General features: G+C 43.1%; 1 protein-coding gene across 12 annotated transcripts in view; it reads left to right on the forward strand.

Annotated features, from left to right (window-relative positions):
• Kiaa1217 (KIAA1217 ortholog) overlaps positions 1 to 26,739 on the forward strand; it is a 529,925-nt gene that overhangs the window by 405,200 nt on the left and 97,986 nt on the right. For all 12 annotated transcript variants that reach the window (XM_017797805.2, XM_017797804.2, XM_029562900.1 and 9 more), the window contains one exon: positions 23,590 to 23,788. In XM_017797805.2, coding sequence (XP_017653294.1) covers positions 23,590 to 23,788 — 199 coding nt within the window. The remainder of the gene's footprint in view (positions 1 to 23,589; positions 23,789 to 26,739) is intronic.

A 26,739-nucleotide genomic window follows, 5' to 3' on the forward strand; every position in this document is an offset into this window, starting at 1 on the left:
GAGGGACATAAAGGACAGTTTTTGCTCCTTGCCCTCCTAGGTCGACTAGTTCCACAGGACTATGAGTATCTCTCAAAAATGTCCTGTAATGGTGGTGGGTCACCTGTCCTCTTGATTAAGGAGCCCGAGGAGACCCCATGAGATGGACTTGAACCAGTGTGCAGTCTACAAAGAGGAAGGTCAACACAGAGGAGTCATTTCCTCCATGCTTCCAAGTGAAACCAACCATGGTTGAGCAGGACCTTTGACTTATCTTCACATAGATGGAACTGGTAAAAGAAAGGAGCAGGTGCTCCTCCCACGCCCATGTGACCCTGAGGAACAGATCCTCAAACGGCCTTAAGAGAAAAAATAAATTGGTTTATCTGGGCCAAATGTATGGCCTTAAACACCAAAAAGGAAAACATAACCAAAGACTAAAGGGACCAGTATAATTTTTTAAGAGTCCATATGCATAGCTAAAGGCTACATAACAAGCAACAATGCCAGATAGGAGATACCTTCTTTTGAGTTGTTGGCCAGTGTGACCAAAGGGACTCCCAGAAAGTAACCCAGCATAGAACTGGGAAAATTAACAGCAGACCCCAATCTTATCTAAAGGAATATTGACAACTGATTGCTGCTAGATGAGGAGCAGCTGACCTTCCTAAAACAAAGACCTCTAGATAGGCTGACTAGATTCACCAGATGGACAATTAGTGGGGAATGGCTGGGGGTGCTGACAACACAGCAGACAGTAGCAGGGATAACTGAGTATAAGGGCTCTAGTGGGGGAGGGCAGCTATGGGAGGGTGCCATCTGGGAAGTGGGTATATAGTTGAATAAGATGGTTTGGGATGTTCTGTGTTATACACACACACATATACACACACAAAATCAACAAATTAAAAAAATTGTATTTGAGGAGGAAGCATAAAAATTTACACCATGTTAATTAGTAGAAGTGATAAACATTACCATTGAAATCTACCCGATGACTTTATAGACATACACAGGTGCCAAGGATCCCAGTGCAACCGATTATGACTAGTAATAATCAGATATATACAGATGAGACATGCATGAGCCAACATCTCAGTGTTACTAGCAAAAACAATGAGTCTTTCTGTAAGAAACAGTATATTTTAAAATGGAATGGAGATCTTTTTGAAGGTTAAAAACTCATTCAATTTTATGTCTCACAGGGCTTATACTGAATTCAATATTGTATAACTTTATTAATCCAACAGTGAACCTAAAAATTTTATAGCCACTTTTGAAAGAGATGTATCTTTGCTCTGGAAACTGTTATTGAATATGTTAAAGCTATAATGAAATGCTTCTTCTAAAAAAACATATTTTAAAAAGGGAGATGTGATGGTAGAACTTGTTTCACAATGCTCCTGTGAGGTGTAAATTAGTTAATTCATATTAACCCTTCCTGTAGTGACTGAGCCACAGTATCTACTTCAGGATTGGACAGGTAGCATTATTCAGCCTCACAGAGAGCCACTGAGAGGAAATTAAACTACAGTTAGAGGCTGAGCCCTTCCTTCCCTCCCTTCCTCCCTCCCTCCTTCCTTCCATCCTTTCTTCACTCCCTCCCTCTATCCCTCCCTTGTTCTTTCCATTCTTCTCCTTCCCCCCTCCTTCCCTCCCTCCCTCCTTCCTTCCCTCCCTCCTATCTTCCAGTCTTCCTTCCTCCCTCCCTCCATCCCTCCCTCCCTTCCTTCCTTCCATGGTGTCTTACTAGCACTGTCAGTAGGCTCTTGGCTCATGGCACTGCTGCTTCTGTTGTTACCAGTCGTCCTTATAAAGTGGTCAGGGTGCTCCTTCAAGCTCCTGGGTCACTTCACACCCATCTTCTGTTCAAACATTGCATGGGCCATTAGATTACTACTCTGTATCCTGCTTGGCCACCACTCTCTCAGCCCTCAGCCCTAGCTGTTGATATCTGTGCAGTTCCTTACTGGTAGTTCACTGCTAGCATTCTCACAGCCTTTAGACTTTGTCTCCTTTGCCTGAAGCATTCTTCTAAACATTTATGAGAGGGTAGATGATGACCGTTATTCACATCATCTTATCTAAAGAAGGCTTCTCTGGGCACTCTCTCACCCTTTCCTTCATATTAAAGTTGTCCTAACCTGCCTTATGTCCCTGCAGAACACCAATGACTCCAGGGCATGCTATCTGGTCATTTGTGTGACATGATGCCTCTCTGACCAGCACGAAGGGTCCAGGAAAACAGCCTTTTTACTTTGTTCACTGATGTTTAACAAGCTCCTAATATGGTTTGTGAGTTGGAGTATATGATAGAGCAGTTTCTGCTTGACTTTATTTTATTTTTCATTTTATGTGTATGAAATGTTTTACCTGCATGTATGTAAGTGCACCATGTGCATGCAATGACTGCAGAGGCCAGAAGAGGGCATCAGATCCCCTGGAACTGGAGTTACAGATGGTTATTAGCCACCATGTTGGTGCTTGGAATCCAACCTTGGTCTTCTGCAAGAGGAGCTAGTGCTCTTAACCACTGAGTCATCTCTCCAACCCCTATTTATTTATTTTTAATCAGGTTCTCATTGTGAAGCCTAAGCTGATCTGGAATTCACCATGTAGGTCAGGCTGGCCTTGAATTCATAGTGATCCTCCTGCCTGTGCCTCCTGAATACTGGAATTACAAGTACATATCACCGTGCCTGGTTTATATAATTTTTACAATTTATTTACCTTTATTTAAATGTATAAGTGTTTGTCCAATTGTGTGTATGTTTACCACATATGTTTCTGGTGTCTGAGGAGGCCAGATGAGAGCATCAGATGCCCTGGAACTGGAGTTACAGACTTTGTGGGCATTAGGATCTAAATCCAGGTCCTCTTAACCCAAGCCATCTCTCAGACCCCTATAATATATTCTTGATACAAGCAATAACTCAAGATCTTGTGCTTAATGAAAGGAACTAAGATGATATTTAATGTGATTTCGCTTATATAAAATTCTAGGAATGCAAACTAATTCATAGTGACAGAAAGAAGACATTTGTTGTGGGGCCATTATACAGGGCCTGAGGGAACATTTGGGGGAAGGGCTGACAATCATTATCTTTATTTGGTGATGGTTTCATGGGTTTGTGAATATATCAAATCTTATCAAATTAAAGCCAAATGTAGAAGCACACACCTATGATCCCAACACTCAGGAGGCTGAAGCAGGATTGTGGGTTCAAGGCCAGCCTAGACTGCATAGTGAGACCCTGTCTCAAAACAACAGTAACAAAATCAACTTATCAAACTGTACTCTTGAAGTAATTGCAATTTATGATGTATTATTTTGCTCAGTAAAGCTCTTTTGAAGGAATGAAAGGTAACTCGTTCCAGGTCAAGCTGCTTACTTCCGGTGTATCTTGCATTCTCTGCATTGATCACCAGGTGACTAATGAAGCTCAAAGTTTTTTTTGTTTTGTTTTTGTTTATTTTTTAATAAATAACCTGGAACCTGTGCAAGAGCAGCCTGTGCTCTTAACCACTGGGCCGTATCTCCAGGCTCAATGCTCGAGTTTTTAGTATTAACAACTTTCCAGTTACAATAACATTTATTCATGTATTCCTCTGTGTGGAAAGAACTGAGTGTACAGTTTGGAGGTGTTCTTTATCAGCTTTGTAAAGTTGGTTCCTTAAATTGAGTGTAAATCAAAGTCAAATAGACAAAGTTAATTGTAGGTAGTATCTGTGGACTTGCTTTGGGACTGGAAGGGCCCAGAACTTTCAGACACACCATTGAAAGGTCCTCTGACAAAGGTCACTGCGATTGGCAGCTTTGGCTCAGGGAATCAGAGCCTGGATCACCTACATTTTGTTTTTGAGCATGAAAGGCACAGTGTTCTTTTTCCCCTTTTATCCTGTACTTGGGTGCAGCCCAGGGCTTCCAGGCGCTAGGTAGACACACCTCCGCATAACTTGTACTCGCATGGCCCTCTTTCTAACAGTCTTACCAGCAAATTGCAAGTATCTAAAGTACCTATTTCTCCCAGATTTTTGTGCATGCCTTCTTTTTCTTCCTTGGGAATAAGACCTTTCAGATACTTCCTGGCACATAGGACTCTTCCCTGATTCTCCATGGAGAGAAGAGGCACCAACTACTAAAAACCACATCAATGGATCTGCAGGCATTAGCAATATCACGGGAAGCTGTGCATGCAGGTGAAACCTGCTCATTTAATGGACCACACTTTAATTAATGAATATGTTCCTTATAAAGCAATTTGTCTTCAGTTGATGACTATTGTAGCAGTCGGTGGCAAACTTAAAAAAGATTACTGCTGTGTAATACTTAGTACCTTCTTCGTGCCCATTGACACAAAGGCTTTCAGAGATGAGTCGGCTCAATCCCAGGCATCCTAAGTAGAGCAAATAGGCACAACGTGTGTTGCACCTGCAACAAAAACACCGTCTCTGAGATGCTTACAGTTATTGTGTTTTACAATTGTGACTAAATGGCTCTTACATGTTACCTTTTAGTGAGCTAGTTCTCCCCTTCCCCTTTCTGCACTATATTCCCAAGACTTCTGGCCAGTTCATTCATAACTGCTTTTAAGTGTGCATTCTGATATTAACTGTAAAAAGGGTATACATGGTAAATTCTTTCCTATTAATATCACCCCCTGGTTTGTCTAATATGAGAAATTGTGTGTGTATGTTTGTGTGTGTACACATGTTTATGTGTGTTTATAAATCTGCGTACCACTGTGTACATACACACACACACACACACACACACACACACACACGAGCTATTCCTTCCTATTTGTAAGTTCTGAATCTGTGGATTCCACTAATCACAGAGAATATTTGGGGGAAAAAAATAAAGTCTGTATTGAGTAAATGTTATAGAATTTTTTTCTTGTTATTATTCCCTGAACAATATAACAACTGTTTATGTAATATTTACATTGCACTGTATATTATGAAGAATCTTAAGATGATTTAAAGTACACTGGTGCATAGGGTTTTGGGAAATGCCGAATTTTAGGGAAGAGACCTGAACATCCATGAATTTGGGTATCCGTAAGATTCCTGGAACGGATCTCCCATGGGGACTGAGGGGAAACGATATATATTTCCTTAAGTTAAGAGACCCCATTCTTCTGTATCCATAAGTATTCCTAAGTGATCCAGGGCAAACCTATTCTGTCAGACAAAAAGAAAGCCATGGGAAATTAAAACTCCAAAGTGATTTTTTTTTTTTGTGGTGGTTCAGTTTGCCTCAACTCACATCTAAATAATCACTAGCATGTTTTCTTGGGTCTAGCTGTGGACTTTGAAATTTAAAAAATTTTTCCTTCAGAAATTGAAGACTAGATATAATCAGCAGGAAGTTGCTAAAGGAAATGGATGCTTTTGGTTGTGGCCCAGCATATCACAGAGATCGCAGAAGTAACATGCCTATAGAACAAGAGCAGGCACTGCTGAGGGGGCGTTAGTCCCCTCTGCAGAGGGAAAACTCTAGCTTCACGGACAGATTACTGTGACCACAAGTTTGTGTCTGCAGAATTCTAAGACAAAGATCCTGGACACCGCTGTGTTTGCTATAACTTTCCAGTAGAATTGTTTTAATCCCACAAAAATGTCTGCTGGAGGAAAAAAAAAAAAAAGACCTTGACAATTGCTGATAATTTGAGCCACGTCTCTGCTGACTTACTTCCTGGTCTTCATTGATCATTCGAGACTCTTGAGACTGTGTTACCCAAGCTTGCAGCTTTGACTCCACTTGTTTCACTCAATCCCCTTCCAGCGCCTGCACCGTGACAACCAAGTGACCACAGAAGGTTGGAAAGTGATGGTGCTGACTCCAGATCTTCTCCCGTTCTTTCCCCTGTTGACTGAGCCTTCCAGACTTTCAGTAATGCCACTGTCCAAAGCAGCTGCAGTCCAGGTCATGGATGACCTCCAATGTTAAGTGACTTTGCCTGACTGATGTTTCTTTGCCTGTTAGTCCCTTTCCCATCTGTGGACATGCACTTCTTTCCCTCGGCTACACTTTGTTGTTCTAAGATTTATTCATTATTTTTATGCATGTGTGTAAGCCTGAGTGATGTCTGTGGACCATGTGTATGCAGGTGCCCAAGGAGGCCAGAAGGCATTGGAACCCCTGGAACTGGAGTTACAGGTATGGTGAGTGCTAGGAACCCATGTGCAGGAAGCGTTCTTGGCCATGGAGTCATCTCGCCAGCCCCAGGGCCCTGCTTCCTCTGACTCCCTGGCCAATCCTGTCAGCCTCTGCCTCTCAGTTACTTCTCACTTAGGTCAAGAGCTTCTTCCCCAGACCTCATGGCTTCTTCCTACTAGCACCACACGTGATATGATCCAGTCTCTCAGTGCCAAGTGTCAGCACTGTGTCAGACGCCCCTCTAGCCTGGATACCTCCCCTGAAATCCAGATTAGTATTTGAAGTCATTTACTTGATATCGCCAACATAACAAGTCCAAAAATGAGCCTCTGATTCCTTCCACTAAACTGCGCCTCTCGGCATGGAATCCTTCCTATGTCAATTACATGGCATCTTCCTCTGCCAGTTCTTCACATCAAACCTTTGCCATTATATTTGATTACTCTTTTGGCTTCGTCTTGTATCCCATCTGTCAGGGACTCCTATTAAATCTGTCTTCTAAGTACAGCTGGCTGGCACCCTTACCGAACACATAGGAACTCATCTTCTCATTATGTAAACAGTATAGCCTATATGCTAATATTGCACCATACCTGAGCACCTGCGGATTTAGGCATCTGACGGGAATCCTGGAACTAACTCCCATGGACACTGAAAGACCACTGAGTGTCCAGAAAGGTCAACAACTCTGGCCCTCCCTGCTCTCACCCACCCTCATCTCTCTGGGGTTTTGTCTTAGCTTTCTATGATTTCTTGGTTGTATTCCTTGCCCTTTCTAAGTCAATGTTTACCAAAGTAACCCCAGTAAGGAGTTCCCATCATGTCCTACCTCTTCCCACAATTCTCTGCTTGCTTCTCAGATTTAATAACAGTACCATGCTCTATATGCTCCAACCACCTGCTGCTTCCTGACCTCACCTCAGTCCCCTCACCACCTCCTGGCTTCCTGCTCACACACCTGCTCTCTGCTGTTCCTGACATTTATCATGCGTGTTCCTACTTCACGAAAACTTGCTGTTCCTTTTGCTTGAACTGTTGTTCCCCCATATACTGCAAGCCTGCACCCACACTTCTTTTCAACATCTCTGTATCTGGAGGACATCTAACTCCTATGAGTGAAACAACCATCTACCCCCCACCCCACCACTGCCCCGTTGCTCAGTCCACCCGCCCTCTTTTACTTGTTTCCTATCTTGTGGCACACTCTGCACTTGAGTCCATTATCTCTTGTGTGTCAATACACACTAACATCCCCCAGCTGACCAGTCTATTACCAGCTTTTAGAAGTATTTCCGGAATGTATGCAATCTGTCTGTAATCTTACTGACTTGGGTGAAATGAAAGCCAGGCTGCTCCTCTGTGATTGGAAACAGCCCAGAGTTCCATCCACAGTTCTCTGTTTCTAAAGAATTTCTTCAAGGATGGCTAAAGCAACGGGCCAGTCTGCCTTGCTTTAGTTGTCTTCACTAGTGTAAGCACACGGTGTGGGTTCAGTTACCTTGTTCTGAGGAAAAGGGACATAGACACTTGGTCTCCTTTTTGTTTTGCTTGTTATAAAGGCCTAATACTTATAAAGGTGTAGAAAGCCATTGTAGCAGGTAAGGTTGGGGATGTACAGAGCCTGTGAGTGGTATTTGGGGTAAGTCTTCTCTGTCCTGTTTTGCTGTAGTCCAGGGTGGGCATCCAGCTTGTCGAATGCATGTTGTGGTGAGGACAGCAAAATACGGTGACTTCTTGATAAATTCCTTAGGTGGCAGAGCAGCTAGAGATGCCTGTGGGGTTTATTGCTCTTTCCCAGTGAATTTTAGTAGGAATGCCCACGATGGCTGTTTTGATCTTGGGGCATTTAGAAGGGATTCATTTCTGAGCATAGAGAGAAGTGATTTATGGTGCATATGGAAGCAGAGGTGATGGGAGCGACCTGGGGACGTAGATCCCTACAGAAACACTTGGTTGTCGGTCCTCCCCATCTGCTGCCCCCAGAGCTGCTCCAGTGGGTCCCACATGCCCCAGCCACCCACAGACACTCATTCTTTATTGTGATCCTGTGGTTGACATCAGATGCTTCTCTGAAAAGGCATTGTAGACTTCAAAGAGATGCAGGGAGGCATGTGTGGAGGTCTCTTAAAGGAATGTCTCCTCAGAAACCACTCGAGGGAAATAAAACGTAAAAGACAGAAAGGCCTCTGAGGTCTTGTGAAAGCAAATAGGAAGTGAGATTTGTCAAGCTTAGCCCTGGAGGTATTTTTATTTATTATTTTTAATTGTGTATATGTGTATGTATGTGCGTGTGTGTGCAGGTGCCCACAGAAGTCAGAAGAGAGCATCAGATCAGCTCGAGCTGTGGTTATAGGCAACTGTGAGCTGTCCGATATGGTTGCTGGGACCTGAACTTGGGTCATCTGGAAGAGCAGCAAGTGTTTTTAACCTCTGAGCCTCTCTCCAGCCCCATCTCACATGCTTTTAAAGTGAGGATGGCATGCACAGGCACACCTTGCAAAACTTCAATTCACCTTCCAATCCCTTTTTCCCTTCCCTGGGGAAAGGTGGCAAGGACAGGTCACACCAGGTATGAACACTTCACCAACCCCCGTTCTGTTGTCTCATCATGCTTATACACTCTCTCACACACAAACCCAGCCATGATCTTGTGTCCCCATTCCAGGCCTCAAAGGACTAAGCCCTTCCTGTTGCCATACTGTGAGTTCGCCTAAGCAGCAGCTCTCCCGAAACCCCTTTATTTTTCTGGCGAGGATGGAGAGAAAGACTTTCCAGTTGTCTTGCTGGGACAGGGTGTGGGGAGGGGGCTGCCGGCAGATCACTCCCTTGGGAAGCTCAAGGACACAGGAAAAGCCATGCTGGGAGCAGCTGACTGGACCCAAGGTGGGGCAGTGGTGGAGAGCCAAGAACGGGATGGACTCCTGGGGACTGGCACCCTGTCCCTGCCCACTCTGGCTGGGTTTATCTGGGAGTGCCCATAAGGCAACTTTGAACTTTATAACAGCTCTGGGAAGACTACTAAAAGCTCAGAGGAATCAGTGAGTGAACAAATGACAGAATAATTACCACAAGGACTGGAGAGATGGCTCAGCAATTAAGAGCTCTGGCTGCTCTTGCAGAGGAACCAGGTTCAGTTCCCAGCACCCACATGGTGGCTAACAATCATTTATAACTCCAGTTTCAGGGGATCCAGTACCCTCCTCTGGCCTCCATGGGCATTGCACACACATACTGCACCTATATACATGCAGACAAAACACTCATACACATAAAATAAAAATAATTGAAAAAATTTAAAGAATAATTGCCACACAGAGTAATAGGAAATTTTAGATCTAACATACTAATGAAAGTGTTTCAACAACACATAAAATGTGGTATCCTAATAGCAACTCATCAGCACTTTCCTCTGCTTCCAGCACAGAACCCAAAATTAATCAAGTCAAAAGTGAGGACTCCAGCGCCCACCCCCACTAGGGATACTTAACAAAGAACCTGATAGAGCAGATCCCACAGCTGCTTGAATGGCGGGAGGTGAAGGCGTTACTGTTCCTAGCTCTGGTTGGCATTTAGGAAGCGCCCCTCATCCTGGTGTGTCACACAGCAATGTGTCCAAGTCAACAAAGCTCATACTTGTCAACCTCTTGTCCAAATGGTTTTAAAGGTCTAGATCCGGCTAACAAAACTGAGACAATGTATGGTCCCTCCTCGCACTTTGTCAAATATGACTTGCATGTGTTTAGATTTGAACACAAAGCCAGGCTTGACTTTAGAATAGTATGACCATCAGTTTTGTGCTGGCTCATGTGGTTTAGAAGCCCCACCCCTGACATCTCCACCTGCAGCCATGCTGCCTGCCTCCCTCTGAATCTGCCTCCAGCTCCCTTCCATATTGTACAGGGTCTCCTGTATAGGCCTGGAAAACCAGCTTCCAACGTGTCCTGTAAACAGCCATGCCTGGTCACTGACACACATCAGCCCTGCACTTATGCAACCACATCACAAAGGTTTAGGAAGCTGATCTCTGCTAGGATTACAGGCATTGGGTAGGTTGTTCATGTTCTAGGCTCCTGTACAATACAGCAAGTCTGTGTGGGTTTTTAAGAGCTTCAAAATGAAGGCCAGAGAGATGGATTGCCCCAAACTGTCCACACCCTCTCTCGCTCCCCATCCTCTGGAAAGTATTTTGGGCCTGGCCTTGACACTCCTAAAAGAAAACTGAGCAGCTGCCTAGTGTGAGCCACACCCTTCCTGGCTGCCCATCTTTCCAACCTTATTGCTCATCAAGTAGACCTGAGGAGCAGAAAAGAAAGGAACGGACTGTGGGTATTCCTGAGTATCTGCCAACAGCAGCACGTGTCCAGTGTGGACCTGAGGTGGAGGCCCCACCCTTGAAGACCCTGTGATAAGGATTGTGTACACCCTGAGACTTAAGGGTGACAAAGGCCGGGCACTTGGTAGATGGTAGCCACTGCCCCTGAGTCCTTCTCTGAAGTGCTGGTGAAAGCATGCTTTCCATGAGACGCACAGACTGATGGGAACTAGAATTGCTGGCATAGGAGACCCAGGGATGGGGTGGTCACTGAGACGCAGCCAGGAGGAAGGGACATAGGTGTTGAGCCTAGGAATGAAGGTGAGGAAAGAGATGGCCCCAAAGCACAAGATGCTTTAAGGTCCCAGTAGCCCATATGGCATCTTATTAAAACAAACTTGAGCCGGGCATATCGATGTATGCTACCCCTGAACTATAACCCAGCCCTGAAATAAAAGCATTTTTAATCTTAGAAATAAAAGACAAATGTAATCACTGTCCATTGTGTACATGTATGATATTGTCAATTAAAAATAGTTAATTAAAAAGTTAAAACAAGCTTGAGAAAATAGAGTACCAGCTCTACTGCGTAGAGTCCTGGGTGTAGGTCTGCTGACATCTGTTGACAGTATCTGTTGTCAAAGGAGCACTTTGTTTCTGTCAATAGTGTGACTTGTGGTGTGCAGAGGACCCTGTCTTCCTTGAAGATCCCCCTGGATGTACATGTCAGTACTTCCCCAACTGGAAGAACAAACAAGCTGTACCTTTCCAGAAGAAATACTTTTTCCCCAACAGTAGAAAATAAAAGAAATCTATTCATGGCCCTATGTATTGGCAGATTATAGAATGTCTACATGTGGTGATAAAAAAAACTATTATTTCATCGTGAAAATGTTCTGTGTATTTTTGCTCCCCTGAAATACTACTTCTTGGTTATTACTGTGTAAAATTCTGTTACTTTAACAGAGCAGATTTTAGATGAACCTGGTTTCTCACTGATGCCCACAACCTCTGTGCTTGTATGAGTTGTTTTTCTCATCACTATGACCAAACCCCTGGTGGAAATGACTTACAGGAGGAAAGGTTTCTTTGCTCATGGTTTCGTAGGACTCAGCACATGATTGCATGGCTGCAGGGCTTCAACTGAGCATCACGGTGAAGGGAACATGTGGTGAAGAGGTTCCTGCCTCATGACAGGCAGGAAACAGTCATGAGAGACAGGAAACAGAGAGGGAGAAAAGGTCAGGGGATCAGGTTCAACCTTCAAAGGCACCACCACCCCATACACACAGCATGCCCTGTGACCTAGCTCCTCTGGTTAAGCTCTACCTCGTCAAGTTTCCAGAGCCTCCCCCAAGTAGTGCCACCAGCTAGCAACCATGTGTTCAACACATGGACCTGTTGGAACATCTCCTAGTCAAACTGTAATGGTGTCTACATCTGCTAGTCAGTGTGACTGAGGAAAATACAGGATGTACAAATCTCCCAAGGGAGCAGGTACAACTTCTTTTGAATTATAGCTAGAGTCTGATATTAAGAAAACATGCATCAGAAACTATATGTGCTGGACTGTTTTGCTGCTTTTTTTTTTAAGCACTGGAAATGGAACACAGGACCCACAGCACATTAGGCAAGTGCTCGGCACTGAGCTACAGCCCAGCCTAAGCTGTGCTTATTATATCCCTAAAAGGTCAGCTCCACCCCTCCCTCTCTCCCTCCCTTCCTCCCTCTTTCTTCTGGGGCCATGATTTCATTCTTCAAGAGCCCTATTCTTCCCTTTTCACCTTTTCTTTTTGCCTGCTATTACAGAATCCCAGTACTACTGTTTTATCAGAAGCCAAAGAAAGCGTCTTGACTTTGAAGCTGCACTCAGGTTTTAGTTTAGATCTGAGTGATCTGTAAAAGGATCACTGTTTAAAAAGCATTGCTGTTATTGTTATTATTAGCAACAGTATTATCTTGACAAACTTTTTAAAAATGTTTTTTTCTTTAGTATTTTGAATGAGAAAACATAGAAAACATAACAATATAGCAGACATTGCCAGAAGTGAGCAGCTCTGTTTACCATGGGAGAGATAGCACAGCATGATGGGTAAAGTCGTGTTAACTGAGTGAGCCGCACAGCATGATGGGTAAGGTTGTGTTAACTGAGTGAGCCACACAGCATGATAGATAAGGTTGCTAACTGAGGGAGCCTCACAGGCACTTCTTTTTGCCTCAGTCTTCCTCATCTGTGAAATAGGAACAGTAATAGTGGCATTGTAAAGACAAGTAAATGAGTTAATATTTGGGAAGGGATCAGTGCCCAGTGCATAGCAAGTATTGTATACAGTCGTATCCATTTTTACAAAGAAAAACGTGTTTCCATAATTGCTTCAGCCCTCTCAATTACCATATTCAAAGAGGTGATATGTTGTCAAGCCATGTGTCTTTTCACATCCCAGAGCTAACCACTTGATGAAAGTCTGAGGGTTTAACTGCCACGCAGACTTTGGTGAATGTATGTTTGTGTGTTTATGTGTATGTTTGAACTCACAAGCAAGAGTACGATTGTTGTGTTCGTATGACAGTCTATGTAAGAAGAACTACATGCATCCTTTTCTGAGCTTCCACAGCGCGCCCAGCATTATGTTGTTGAGATTCATCTCTGTGGGCACATGTAATTCTACTTCATTGTAACTGCTACTTAATATACCATTATACAAATGAACCATCGAGAACAGACACATGCAAATGCAGCCACAGTGAGCTTTCTGGAACAGTGCCTACTCATGAGGTTTTCTCTGTGACGGACAGCTTAAAATATGTAACCAAGTCCAGGACATATATCTTGAACTTTCCCACAGGGATTGGGTAAATTTACTCTCTGACCAGCAATGGAGAACAATGACCATTTTCTCATGTCCTCACCATTATTTGAAGCCATTAGATACTGATTTTCCCTGTGTGGTGGGGATGAAATAGTATGTCGATGTTTTCATTTCAAATTACATATTCAATTACTAGTGAACATTTTAGTGTTTATTGGTACTGGGAGTTCCTTCTTCATTGAATTGCTGATTTATTCCCATTCGGGATGCCTAGTATTACCCATTTTCTTGTTGATTTATAAATATCTTTTTTCAGGATGTGGTTTGTTTCTTCATGCATGATATCTTCTATGGTATATAATACTCATTTTAATATAGGCTAACAAAACAATATTTTCCTCTATGGTTTATAATTTTCATTTCTTTAAAAATTGCCTTCACCAGTATACTAGAATGTTCCATCCCATGTCACTGGCCTTTAAAAGTTTCATGGGTTTTTTTTTTTTTCTCACATATAGATCTTGAGTCTAGCAAGAATTTATTTTACTTATGCCATAAGAAAGGGATATATGTTTTACTTTTGCCATATGGAAAACCAATTTTTCTGACACTATTTATTGAGCAGACATTCCTTCATGGATTTTAGGACCACTCCTATCGTATTTCAGGCCTTCATAAAACCTGTCTCTCCCTGGGCTCTGCTTCGTTCCATAATCCTATTTGTTCTGTGCCAAAGACCACAGTGTTTAGTACCATTCATATCGGTTGGAGTAAGGCCTCCTGCTTATCAGCTGCGGTGCTTTGAATGAGAATGTCCCCCATAAGCTCCAAGTATTTGGACATTTTGTCCCCAGTTGGTGGTGCTATTTCGGGAGGTTTAGGAGGTATGGCCATGCTGGAGGAAGCACATTACTGGGGGCAGGCTTAGAGAGTTCTTAAGCCTTTCCAGATCTCCAGTCACTCTCTGCTTCCTGTGTCTGCTTGAAGGTGTGAGAGTTTAGCTTCTGCTCCTCCTCCAGCCACCTCACCATGCCTCCCCACCATGATGGACCTTGATCCCTTTGGAAACTGGAACCTCAAGCTCAGATAGACTCTTCTTTCTGTAAGTTACTTGTGTTTTATCACAGCAACAGAAGAATGACTAATAGATCAGTGTTCCTAGAATCGCTAGTGTTATAAATGACACGTAACAATGTTCTCTACTTTTGTAGCGTCTGGGTGCTGTTCGGTTTTGGACTGCCCTCGCATCATTCATTCACTCCGAGTCTGTGAGTTCCAGTGCCTCTGCCACCTCCCTTACATTCTTCGGGCCATGCACTTGCATTCAGTGTCCCTCTGTTGCCCCTGTACACCAGGTGCCTTTTGCCCCTTGTCCTGTGTTGATGGTGCCAGTTAGTTCATTGAGTATAAAAATTACACATAGAAAGAATCCAAATTTAAGAACTTAGAATACTTCCTCATTGAGATTAAGCTTATTTGAGTTGTTTGTTTTGGGTAGATATACTTCATTAAGCTAAGAAAATCAACTTTATTCTTTTTTTGTAAAGATTTGTTTTTATTGTGTGTGTGTGTGTGTGTGTGTGTGTGTGTGTGTATTTTGGCTGCATGTATACATGTGCATCATGTATGTGCAGTACCTGAGAAGGCCAGAAGTGGGCCTTGGATTCACTGGAACTGGAGTTAAAGACAATTGTGAGTCACCATGTAGGTTTTGAGAGCCAACTCAGGTCCTCTGCAAGAGCAGCCAGTGCTCTTAACCACGGAGTCATCACTCCAGCTCAAACTTAATTCTCAAGCTATTGGTCTTTAAAAAAATTATGGGCATGTTGGATTTTTCTTAACTTTTAGCTGAATCTGTTATGATTAGTTGTACATAGATAGATGATAGATGGATGGATAGAAAGATAGATAGATAGATAGATAGATAGATAGATAGATAGATAGATAGATAGATAGATACACAGATACATAGATAGATCATAGATACATAGATACATAGATAGATACATAGATACATAGATAGATGATTGGTTGGTAGATAGATGATAGATAGATAGATAGATAGATAGATGGATAGATGGATAGATAGACAGATGATAGAAAGATAGATAGATAGATAGATAATAGATAGATAGATAGACAGACAGACAGATAGATGGTTGGTAGATGATAGATGATTGATAGGGAGAGAGAGACAGAGACAGAGAGAGATTTGGGATTGGGGGGAGGAGTTCTGAGACAGGATCTCCCTGTAGTCTTAGCTGGCCTGGAACTTGCTATGTAGATTAGGATTGCCTTGATCTCAGAGAGATCTGCCTGCCTCTGCCCCCCAAGTGATGAGATTAAAGGTGTGTACCACCATGCCCAGCTTATATTTGTAAATTTTTAAAGATAAGGCACTTGAATCCATTCTCTTAAGAGAATACACAGCTATTGTTAGCTATAATGCAATCTTGCTTATATTAAATCCACCATCTTCCCCATGCAGTTGTCACCCTACATTCTACCAACTCCACTGAGAGATTTTATGTGATCAGCCAACATTGATATGTCTCTTCTGGCTTAAGAAATGACCCAGTTAACTGAGTAGGGTCTCCACTTGACCATTATTTTTAAATGTGAACAAGCTATAAGATGATTAAATCAAAACTTGTTTTGTCATAGAGTATAAAGGAATTCAGATGGCCCCTTCAGTCATTCTTACCTTTCTGATTAGAGTCATCAAATAGGTAGACTTACTAAGAAACTAATGAATGCAACATTCAGGCCCCTCAATTAAATATTCACTTTCACAACTAACTTTCCATTTCTAACTTTATGCCCTTGTTCTTAAAGAAGCACCTCAAAAACTCTAAGTGTTCGAAGTCATGAAGCCTCAGTGTCAAGGTGATCAACTTTTATGGCTCTAGTTCCCTTCTAGTTTGTTATATGCTTTCTCACTTAACAAAATATAATCGTTTGCTCATTACCGTGTGCTGTTGGACTCTTCCTAACAGAGCAGTGTTCCAGTGAATAGATGTATTTATTAAACTGATTCATCAAATCCGTCCCCCATGTTTGGACACCCCCCCCATCCATGTTATTCTTACAAATTATGTTCCTCTGAGCATTCTGGTGAGGACAACTTTGAGCCTAAATATGCAGACTTAGAATTACTGTTTGAAGCTGTTTAGATTTTGGGAGCTATGAATAAGTATTGAAAAGTGCATTCCTAACAGATACAAGAAGATAATTTCTTCTCGTTCCTAACAGAGATACGGGAAGATACAATCCTCAATACTGCTTATGTTATTGTAAAACCCTTTGCCGGTTTCTTAAGTATAAAAATGATCTTACTGTTTTAATTTTAATAATCCTCATAAACTAAAAATGTTTTCCTCTTAGAAATTACTACAAGGGTTTTCATATATCAAGGCATTGCCCCTTGCCATTGGTAATACATAGAGTGATGTACATAATCAGATATTGAATTTGGAGAAACTGAGGAACTTAGATCATTTGGAATTATTACATCATCTGCCTATGGAGAATGCCCTCCCAGGGAAAGTGTATTGTCATTCCATAAGGCAAGTACATGTCATAGAAACTTGGGGACTGAATCCTTTTAAAGTATTTGAGCATCTAGGAGGTTCTTTGCACTGAACTGTGAGTTAAGCTGATTAAAGACACTGACTTCTATACAGATAACTATTGCAGACATAAGAACCATGCTTGCAGTTTCAACAAAACACAACGTGAGTGCACGCGTGAGGGAAGTTAATTACTAAGCTCACAGTAGAAAACTAATGGAGATGTGGTTGGAGAATGAAGTGGTTAATCGTTCCTATCAATTTGTTGGGATTGAGAAGTGCCTGGGAGATTAGTCAAGCATGCTTCCAGGTGTGGTGTGAGGGAGTTTTCAGAGAGGATTGACAAAGGGGGTAGACTCACCCTGAATTCGGGGAGCACCATCCCATACATAGGCTGGGGGTCTGGTTGGAGTACAAGAGGAAGGAACAGAAAGCCTGTTACCACACATGTCCTCTCCACTTTGTGACTGTCTTGAGCTGAGCTGCTCTTCCTGCCATGGTAGGCTGAAACCTCTGATGCCATATTTGTCACAAAGACAATAGTCTGACTAACACAGCTGGTTCAAAGGAGATGATGTGTGTGAAGCAAAGGACGGGTACGAAGACCACTGTAAGCCAGTGGACCAGTAGTCTGAACACTCATGATAAGATGTTGGGTGTCGCTACAATGCCTGGAGAGGTGGGATGACTTGGGACAAGGCAGGAATAAGAGACAATAGTCACATTGTGACTAGATCTGTTAAGGTGTCCCACATTCTGGGACCAATACTAAGGTTCAGAAGATGGTAAGATGTACTGGCATCACTTGGTTTTACTGAGACAAGGATGCTTGGCCGAAATCCACAGTGCTTTCACAGAGCCATCGAGGCAGATACACTTCCCGTTGCTTATCACGGCTCCTTAGAAGGACTTCAATTGTTCTGAGGTTCATTTTAGAACTCTGGTGTGGCTTCCCGAGCTCCTGAGCTCCTTGCATCCCCCAGCCTAGCCTTCGGCACGGTATGGAGCTTCTACCTGTATGTTCACAGTCCCGTCAGCTGAGTCACAGATTCTTTCTTTGTTGTCCTCATCCTGCTGCAACGTGATCTTCTAGTGTGTGCTCAGTCTGTAACTGTGAGGGCAGCTCAGGCGGCTCCGAGGACCAAGGGACGGGATGGACACGACTAAAGGGAGAGTTTCAGAAGCAGTGTGCTTCAAGGGGCTTGTGGGGTCTCCAGATGAGCAGAATGGAGTGTACGCCTTAGTTAACCAGCTGTACCTCCTAGGCAGGTTGCTTGGATCTTCTACGCTTCTATTGATATTTCTCTGTGAGATGGGGGGTCGTGGTAACAATTTGACAAGGTCATTGTTCTATCCAATGGAATCCTTGCCCTGTTTCTGACACAGCAAGCATCCTAACAGCGTGTTTCCATTTTCCTTTTCCTCACACAAAGTGAGATTCCCACAGACGTCCTCTGGGAACCTGGAGCAACCAGTGCTAGCTTGCTGAATCTCTGGAAACCATGTGAATTTTAGTTTATTACCATGCAAATAAAATGGCATCATATATAAAGAGAATTCCTTCTGAGTCCAAGCATGTCTAATACCTAATACAGTATCAATTGTAGAAACACCTTTCCCCTCTGTTTGCAAAGGCTCTGTTCCCATCCTGTAGGCTGTCACACTCTGCAACTGGACTTGTGTACCCAGCTGACAGCTGTGCCAGCCAGAGCTGAGGTAACTACAGTTGAGACCCAATTCTTTTTTTCCAACTCCAGAGCCTACAAATTCTATTTCAAGCACACACATGTACGGAATGCAGATGTGGGGATGAAAACCAGGCCCTTTGGGGGAGTGAGGCCATGATACTGAACCAAGGCCATAAAGTGGCTGTTCTGTAGTGGCCTCGCCCAGGGCTTGTTTGGGACCCAGACCTCAAGAGTGTTTTTGGCATTTTGATATGGCACTCACTAGACCACGAGACAGTCATCATACTGCTCATTTGGGGCAGAACATTGCACAACCTGTGATCAGATAGGCTCAGATTTTCTCTGTAGTCTAAGGAATGTGTGACCACATAGAGAGACTGGAAATCTGTCCCCCTCAGGAAGTTGAGGACTTAAACTGTGATGCACAGAGAGGAGGAATGGAGCTGCTCATGCTTGACAAAAAGATGACCCAGGACAAGGTAGCACAAGTGTACAGACCAGAAGCTACAAGGCTGAGCACACCATCTAAAAGACACTTTTACAGTTCACATAGTCCCTTACCCAAAGTTCCTTTTAGATGACTAATAATTTATAAAGACCCAATGATAGGGGCTGAGGGGATGGCTCTTGGTTAAGCAGTTGGCACCCAAATGTGGGGACTAGAGTTCAGAACCTCAGAATACATGTAAATTTATAGCACACAGGCCAGCACCATGTTGGTGAGCTCTGGGCCCTGCCTCAACAAGTAAGAAAGAACAATTTGGGATGATTTCCCCACATAACATCAGACCTCCATGTACATACACACATGCTCACACACATGCAAAAGCATTCATATACACATGGAAAGAGGAAAAAGTAAAGTGGAACTTAAAATATAATAAGTACTTTCATAGATATAAAGAACAATAACAAAAACAAACTTTAAAAATCTCTACTCTTAGGGCTGGAGAGACTGCTCGGTGGTTGAGAGCATTCCCTGCTCTTGCAGAGGACCCAGATTCAGTTCCCAGCACCCATGGCAGATCACAGCCATCTGTAACTCTAGTTCCAGGGAGTCTGACGCCTTCTTCCTGCCTGTATGGCATGTGTGTGCTGCACAGAAACTCATTCAGGTATACACACTTACACAAAACATGATAAATAAATCTTTGTTAAAAACTCTAATGAGCTTTATTCTCTCTAAAAATACACCAGTAGACAGTATCAAGAATTAAAATAAGAATTTGTCATACATGTTGAAAAATGTTAAGGAGCAAAATGAAAGCAAGGACGGGGCGTGGGATAATAAGAAAGTGGGTATCCGTTCTAGGTAAGGTATCCAGGGAAGCCCTCAGAAAGAAAGCGACTGTAACAGAGACCCGCCCGGTGTCATGGAGGGTAGGCTTGGGTTAGAAATGTGTTTTCACCAGGTGTCCAGAGGTGCTGCTCCTCTCTGGCTCCTGGCTGATGTTGAGAGAGCCACCAAGCTAAGGTCTTTCTGGTGCCTGGTACTTCCTCAGCGACTCCCTCCCCCCCACCTCTAGGCGCTCCTGGACTTTCTGTTTCCCATCATCTGCAGGGTCTGAATGACAAGGCTGGGTGTGTTGTTGGCTTTTCCAGCAGCCTTTCAACGTGCAGCCTCATGTTCCTTAGTTTGAGGGAGAGGCAAGCCTCATCTGTTTCTGGAAACCGTGTTTCTTTTTCCTGCTTTCTTTTACCCAACCCCCTTTTCTAGGAAGGGGGATAACCTGATGCATTCTTGAATCTTCTTCCTGCCCCTCCCCCTTTCTTATCCTCAGTCTCACTTGACTTTCTCAGAGTTCATCACTTTTCTTTTTCGTTGAATTTTTTATTGCTGCTCAGTGGTTTTCAGAGCTTCTTCTTGTTCTCTGAGTGTTCCCTGTCCCTGAACTGTCTTGTTTCTTCTGAGTCTCTGCTCCCTGCTTACTTTAGTCTGTTCTTTCATGTTAAGATTTCACAAAATGTCTGAAAATGCTTGAAAGTCTGTTGGTGTGTGATACACAGTGAAACCCAATGATGGGTTGTTTTTTTTTTTAAGGATTGTATTCACTTATTTACTTTGTGTGTGTGTGTGTGTGTGTGTGTGTGTGTGCCTGAGTGTATGCTTGTGCAGTATATGCATGCAGGTGCCCACGGAGACCAGAAGAGGGCATCAGATCCTTGGAATTAGAGTTACACCCTATTGTGAGCTACCAATGTGAGTGCTGGCAACTGAACCTGGGGCCTCTGCAAGAGTAGCAGTGCTCGTAACCACTGAGCCATCTCTCCAGGCACCTGATGACAGTGTTTATACATGGTAACTCACATGGCCATCTCACTATAAGATTACTGGGCAGAATCTGAGAATCTCCTTCAAAAACCTAAGTCTCTTCCCTGAGCCGTTCGCCTTTCTAGGGGATTCCTCTGGTTCCCAGGCTAAGGTTCCAGCCTCTTAGCGTTGTCCATTATGTCTGATCAGCGAAAGTCCAATCTTTGATTAAGCTCTTCAGTCTTCTAAAGTGGACACAATTCCTTAGCTGAGTAGGGTGGAAGGTAGAGATGGATACCTGTCTGCACCCCTGAGAAAAAGACAAGCTGAACCAAACCTCATTTGCAGCTCTGCGTGCCCACCGTCCAAGGGATCTGGCACTCATATTTTAGTTCTTTGGTCCTGAGCACTTGATAGTGAGTTCTACCCTTGAATTTCAGTGTCAGTTCTCTCTCATCTGTACTGTTTTCTCTTCCCCCTCCTTGAACCAACCCCCTCTCTGTTTCTTCTAGTTCTTTGATGTTTGCTTTTCAGCATCTTTGATTTAATGTTTTAGTATCTATTTCCAAATTGCAAGTAAAGGCAAGTGTGTTCGTTTCTTTTCTGTTGCTGTGATAAAATGCAACTTAAGGGAGAAAGGGTTTGTTTTGGCATGTGGTTCCAGAGGAATAGAGCCCATCATGACAGGGGAAACATGATGATAGGAAGCCATGATGGTAGGAGCCCAAAGCTGGCTGGTCACATCTCATCTGTATTCAGGAATACAGAGAGAGAACAGCAAATGGGACCAAGCTATAAAACCTCCGAGCTCACCCCCAATGACACACTACCTCTAGCAAGATTCCAATTCCTAAAGGTTCTGCAACTGTCCCAAATAGTTCCACCAGCCGGAGAATGAGTGTTGAAGCATATGGGCCTATGGGACCCGTATATATAATACTGAATATATTCAGACCACAACAGTAAGCTTGTTGGCTTGAGACAACTACAGTCACTTATTTGTTTAGGACTCTGCAGTTACAGTGTTTATTGGTGGGGACATGCCATTTCTGTCACCAAGCCTGGGCAGTCCATGCCCAAGATGTTTAGCCAATGTCCTAGCTGTGGAAAAAGTACATTACTGGAACAGCCAGGCAGGGCTCCAGTTCCTCTGCATGTGGCCTCTTCTTGGGTCTAGGTTGGAGTCCTCAAATTTGGGTTCTGAGAGGAAACATTCTAAAACCCAGTTCATCAAGAAGACCAAGTCCAGTGTGCAAGCGATATCATCATTTTGCATGACACTGGCTAATGTCTTATGGCCAGAGCAAGTCACATAGCTGAATACTAAGAAATTTGACTTATTGGGCTCATAACCCCTTAGGACTCTGACATCCTATGATAGTGCTTGTGGTTTTCCTTTCTGTAACAAGCTTGTTCCATTTTATTTCTTGTGTTTTAAGGTGCTGGACTCTTCTTTAAGGGAATTTAAAGTGTTATAAACATTCAATAGTTACACATTAAAACCACAGGAATGGGGGCTGGCGAAATGGCTCAGCAGTTAAGAGCACTGTCTGCTCTTGCAGAGGACATAGGTTTGATTCCCAGCACCCACATGGCAGCTACAAACTGTCCTTAACTCCAGTTCCAGGGGAATCCGAAGCCCTCTTCTGACCTCCGCAGCATTGCGCAGCACAGGTGCACTCACATACATGCAGGCAATACACTCGTACACATAAAATAAAAAAATACTAAATAAAGTATTTTTTAAAAACTGCAGGAATGTGGTAGCTTTTCCAATGAAGTACAAAGATGGGCTCTATAGTTGATATATTACTATAAAGAGTGTATTATTAAAGACATGGTAAAAATGGCCCTACAGTTTCAGAGTCTTAAATATACATTTTGATGTCATTATGTATTGCCTTTTATTAGAGGTAGTAGAGGTTAGAGCCTCATTCTTTTGATTCTAAAACAGAGGAAAAGCGATATTTTTGTTTGTTTATCTATTGTTATGTGTATGAGTGTTTCCCCTGTGTGTATGTATGTGTCCTAGTTTGTTCTCCATTGCTGTGAAAAAACACTCTGACCAATACCAACTTGGGGAGGAAAGGATTTATTCATCTTACATCTCCCAGGTGGTGTGGTTCATCAGGGAGCCCAAGATAGGAACTCAGGGCTGGAACCCTGAAACAGGAGCTGGAACACAGGCCATGGAGGAATGCTGCTTACTGGCTTGCTCCCCTGGCCCCTGCTCAGCCTGCTTTCTTATGCAACACAGGCCCACCTGCCCAAGGGTGGCACCACCAACAGTGGGCTGGGCCCTCCCACATTACTCATCAAGAAGATGCCCTTCAGACATGGCCACAAGCCAGTCCAACAGAGGAAATTCCCCAATTGAGGCTCCCTCAACCCAGGTGTGTCAAGTTGACACTAAAGCTATCCAGCACAGTATGTAAGTGTACCACATGTGTACAGTGTTCATAGCCTCCAGAAGAGGGTGTTGGATCCCTTGGACTGGAGCTACAGATGATTGTTAGCTGCCATGTGGATGCTGGGCTCTTTGCAAGAGCTGCCAGTGTTCTTAGCCACTGAGTCATATCTCCAGCTCCAAAAAGTAATCTGTTTAACACTTACCTCGACTCCAGGGAATCAAAGTGGGTACTTGTGCCATTACCAAATAGTGCATTCCTTGGAAACTCCAAATGAGCACCCTTTTATTGCTAGCCTTTCAAGTTTGTCCTGAACATCTACAACTGCAGTGTGATAGACGTAGCTTAGCTGGTGTCTGGTGCGTCTTCATCTGTGGCTGGTAACTCTGTGTTCCTTTGTATGCAGGGGTTCTCTATCTACAGTATGGAGATGAAACCAAGCAGCTCCGGATGCCCAATGAAATCACAAGTGCAGACACGATCCGCGCTCTCTTTGTAAGTGCCTTTCCACAGCAGCTCACCATGAAAATGCTGGACTCACCCAGTGTTGCCATCTACATCAAAGATGAGAGCAGAAATGTCTATTATGAATTAAACGATGTGAGGTAAGTCGTCACCTTCCGATGGTTGCCTGTAGTGTTTGTTTCTCTCTACCCTGTTATGACTAGCAAGTACTCGACCACTGTTAGATTGCTAGAGTGTGCTCAGTCTTAATGTCTCCTCATGCCAGGGTTCTGTAAAAGCCCAGGTATTGTGTTTGACAGCACATAGCTGTGAATTCATTCTCTTGATTTCCTGTAGTTCATGTACAAAGTTTAAAAAGGTAAGGACAGACTTCTTTTGCATATATTTTGAATTTTACACTAGATCTTTCTATATCATATCTGCAAAGATCATAAGAAATGATTCAGCACAGCATTTGATCTAGGGGTTAAGATAGCTGAAGCCCAGAGAAGTGATGGAGAGAATTGAAAGAATTCTTAGCACTGAACTTTCCAGACTCACAAGTACTCTTTCTCCATAGAGAGGGCTTGTAGGTGTTTTAGTAAGATCCTCTTGGGTCTTCAATAAAAGTAATAGACTGCTATTGCCCACAGAAAAGGCTGAGAAACAGCCTCATGCTGCATTTCTTGAAGGGTTGTCCTTTACCCAAGGATCTCACTTTCAAGGTAGCTCTTTCCTTCAATGCGTGGTTGAATGCATGTGAGTGCAAGCATCAGGAAAACAAAAGCCTTGTCATTAACTGCAGCAATGTGGTCTATAGAATGGAGGGACCCTTCTGATCTGTCCCAGACAGACAACCTAGAAACAGGATTTAAATCCATAATAAACAAGTAGTTGCTGGTATAACCTCTAAATGTTTTAGAAGTCAAACAATTATTTAGTGAGTAATCCACTTCTTTCGTTTTATGGAACTAGAAATTCAGATGTATCAAAGTTAAGAGTCTTATTTAAGAGCAGACAGCCCCTAAAGAACGAGGTTCAATCATCTCCCCCAGGCTGGCTGTTCACATTCTCAGCCAAATCAGGAGGAGCAGGACTTGGGCTCCCCACCCTGCGGGATGGCAGGCTCTCCTGTTTCTTCACTATGGAAATAACAAGTAAAAATGTGCCTGCAGAACACAAACGCAAGCTGATCCATATCTAACAGTGATCCCAGATGATGTATGGAGCCATGCGCCAAGGGGCATGAATGATGTAGAGCTCTCAAAGTTTGACGCACGCCCTAAGGTGTAGGTGCTACATCTGTTAATCAGCTTTCCTGTTGTTTGGAAAACGGGTTTAAATATTCATGGAAGCAGAAAAGTCATGCTTTTGTTTAAAATAAATTATTAAGCAAGCTGCCAATTTTTTTTTTTTTTACTTTGCGAACATAAAGTTAAACCTGAGACAACTGTGTTATAGTTGAAGAGTGTGTTTACAGTAATACCATCCCAGGTGGTATTTTTACATGGACATACCCCTTCATGGCAGTAATCTTACATTTCTGCATTTACAGGTAGAATCACTGAGGGATGTGGTCATAGTAATTAAGCAAAAAACTAAGCAAAGCCCCTTGATTATGGGGCTTCAGGCCCATGCCAAGAGGCTGTGCCGAGCATTTGGATCTCACTGTCTTTTTCCTGTTGCCATGAGTTACTGGTTTCCAGAGCCTTTCCCAAGGCTTCGCATTAGCTCCTTCGACTTCCTTTTTGAATTCTTTGGAAATGTCAGGAGAGATGGGAGAAGGCAAGGAGGAAAAAGGTCATGGTCCTTGTCACTGGAAATGGAGTTGATAACGCAGATAAAAGCAACTCCTGAGACTAGAGCAGCACTTTGAACACGGAATTCTTGGGCTGGAGGTGCAGCTCAGGGGTGCAGTATTTGCCTAGCACGAGAAGGCCCAGGGTCTGATCTCTAGCACCACACATACACCCAAACCAAACAAAACAGATCCTATGTCTTTTTTTTTATGATAATGATATCTTTGTTGGCCCTTAAACTTGTAGTGATAGCCTGATTTCCTTTACATGGAAAATCATTTATTTATATATTTTACTTTCGTTTCCTTGATTTAAATATGTTGAGTATGCTGGGCATAGTAACGCATACCTTTAGTCCCAGTACTTGGGAGGCAGAGGCAGGTGGATCTCTGTGAGATCGAGGCCAACCAGGTCTACATAGTGAGTTCCAGGCCAACTGGGGCTCCAGGGAGACCCTGTCTCAAAAAGCAAACATGAGAAGTAGACCTAACAGTGTTCAGGTGAAGAGTATTTTCATTGGTGAATGTAACGTTTATCCTAAATTATCATATATACCCTCCCCACAAAGCCATTTTATTTTTCAGCTTTTTACAAAGATGTCTGTTATATTTCACTTTCTTGGTGGAAGAAATTTTTGCAACAAACATTATATAAAAAGCAAAGAGTATCATGTAGCCCTTCACTGAAGATAGTTTTCCAAAGTCAGATACAGAATTTCCTTTCACATCCTTCAGTGTTTGTGAAGTCAAAGCCTATTTGCTAAGTAGTTGTCTAGTTTGTTATCGTGTTAGGTTCACATTTTTCCTTGGGGAAGTGCTGCGGAGGACTCATTCAGGTCAGAGTGCTGTGTGGGAAATGCTGCACAGTAAATGCAATCTGGCCTTTTACTGTTGGTTCATCTCAGGTGAACACATTTCTAGAGTAATCATAAGCCAAACTCATATATTTTAGATATGTTCACAATCGCAGCAAGCCTTTCTCATGGCTTGAGTGACAGTCTCAGTCTCATCTCACTGTCACGCCTGACTTCTGCTGGCCAGAGGCTTCCTTTCATGAACCCCCATGTCCTTGCCTCTGAATCTCCCCTTCTTATTAACCTAGCCCTTGTCAACAGCAAGGGCTGCCTGCCCCCTCAAGCTGACTTCTAATGAGTGACTTGACATATGAACAACTGTGCAAGCAAGGACTAGTCAGTGCTTCAAAGCAATGACTGGCGGGTATTTAGAGAGAAATGATACTGATCCAAGAAGAATCCTGCACCTCATTTAAAACCAAATGTAAGTCAAGGATCCCAGTGACTGTGATCAGCCCAC

The sequence above is a fragment of the Nannospalax galili genome, unplaced genomic scaffold (genome assembly GCF_000622305.1).
Source record: "Nannospalax galili isolate Female #2095 unplaced genomic scaffold, S.galili_v1.0 scaffold14, whole genome shotgun sequence".
In the NCBI taxonomy this organism is placed as follows: domain Eukaryota; kingdom Metazoa; phylum Chordata; class Mammalia; order Rodentia; family Spalacidae; genus Nannospalax; species Nannospalax galili.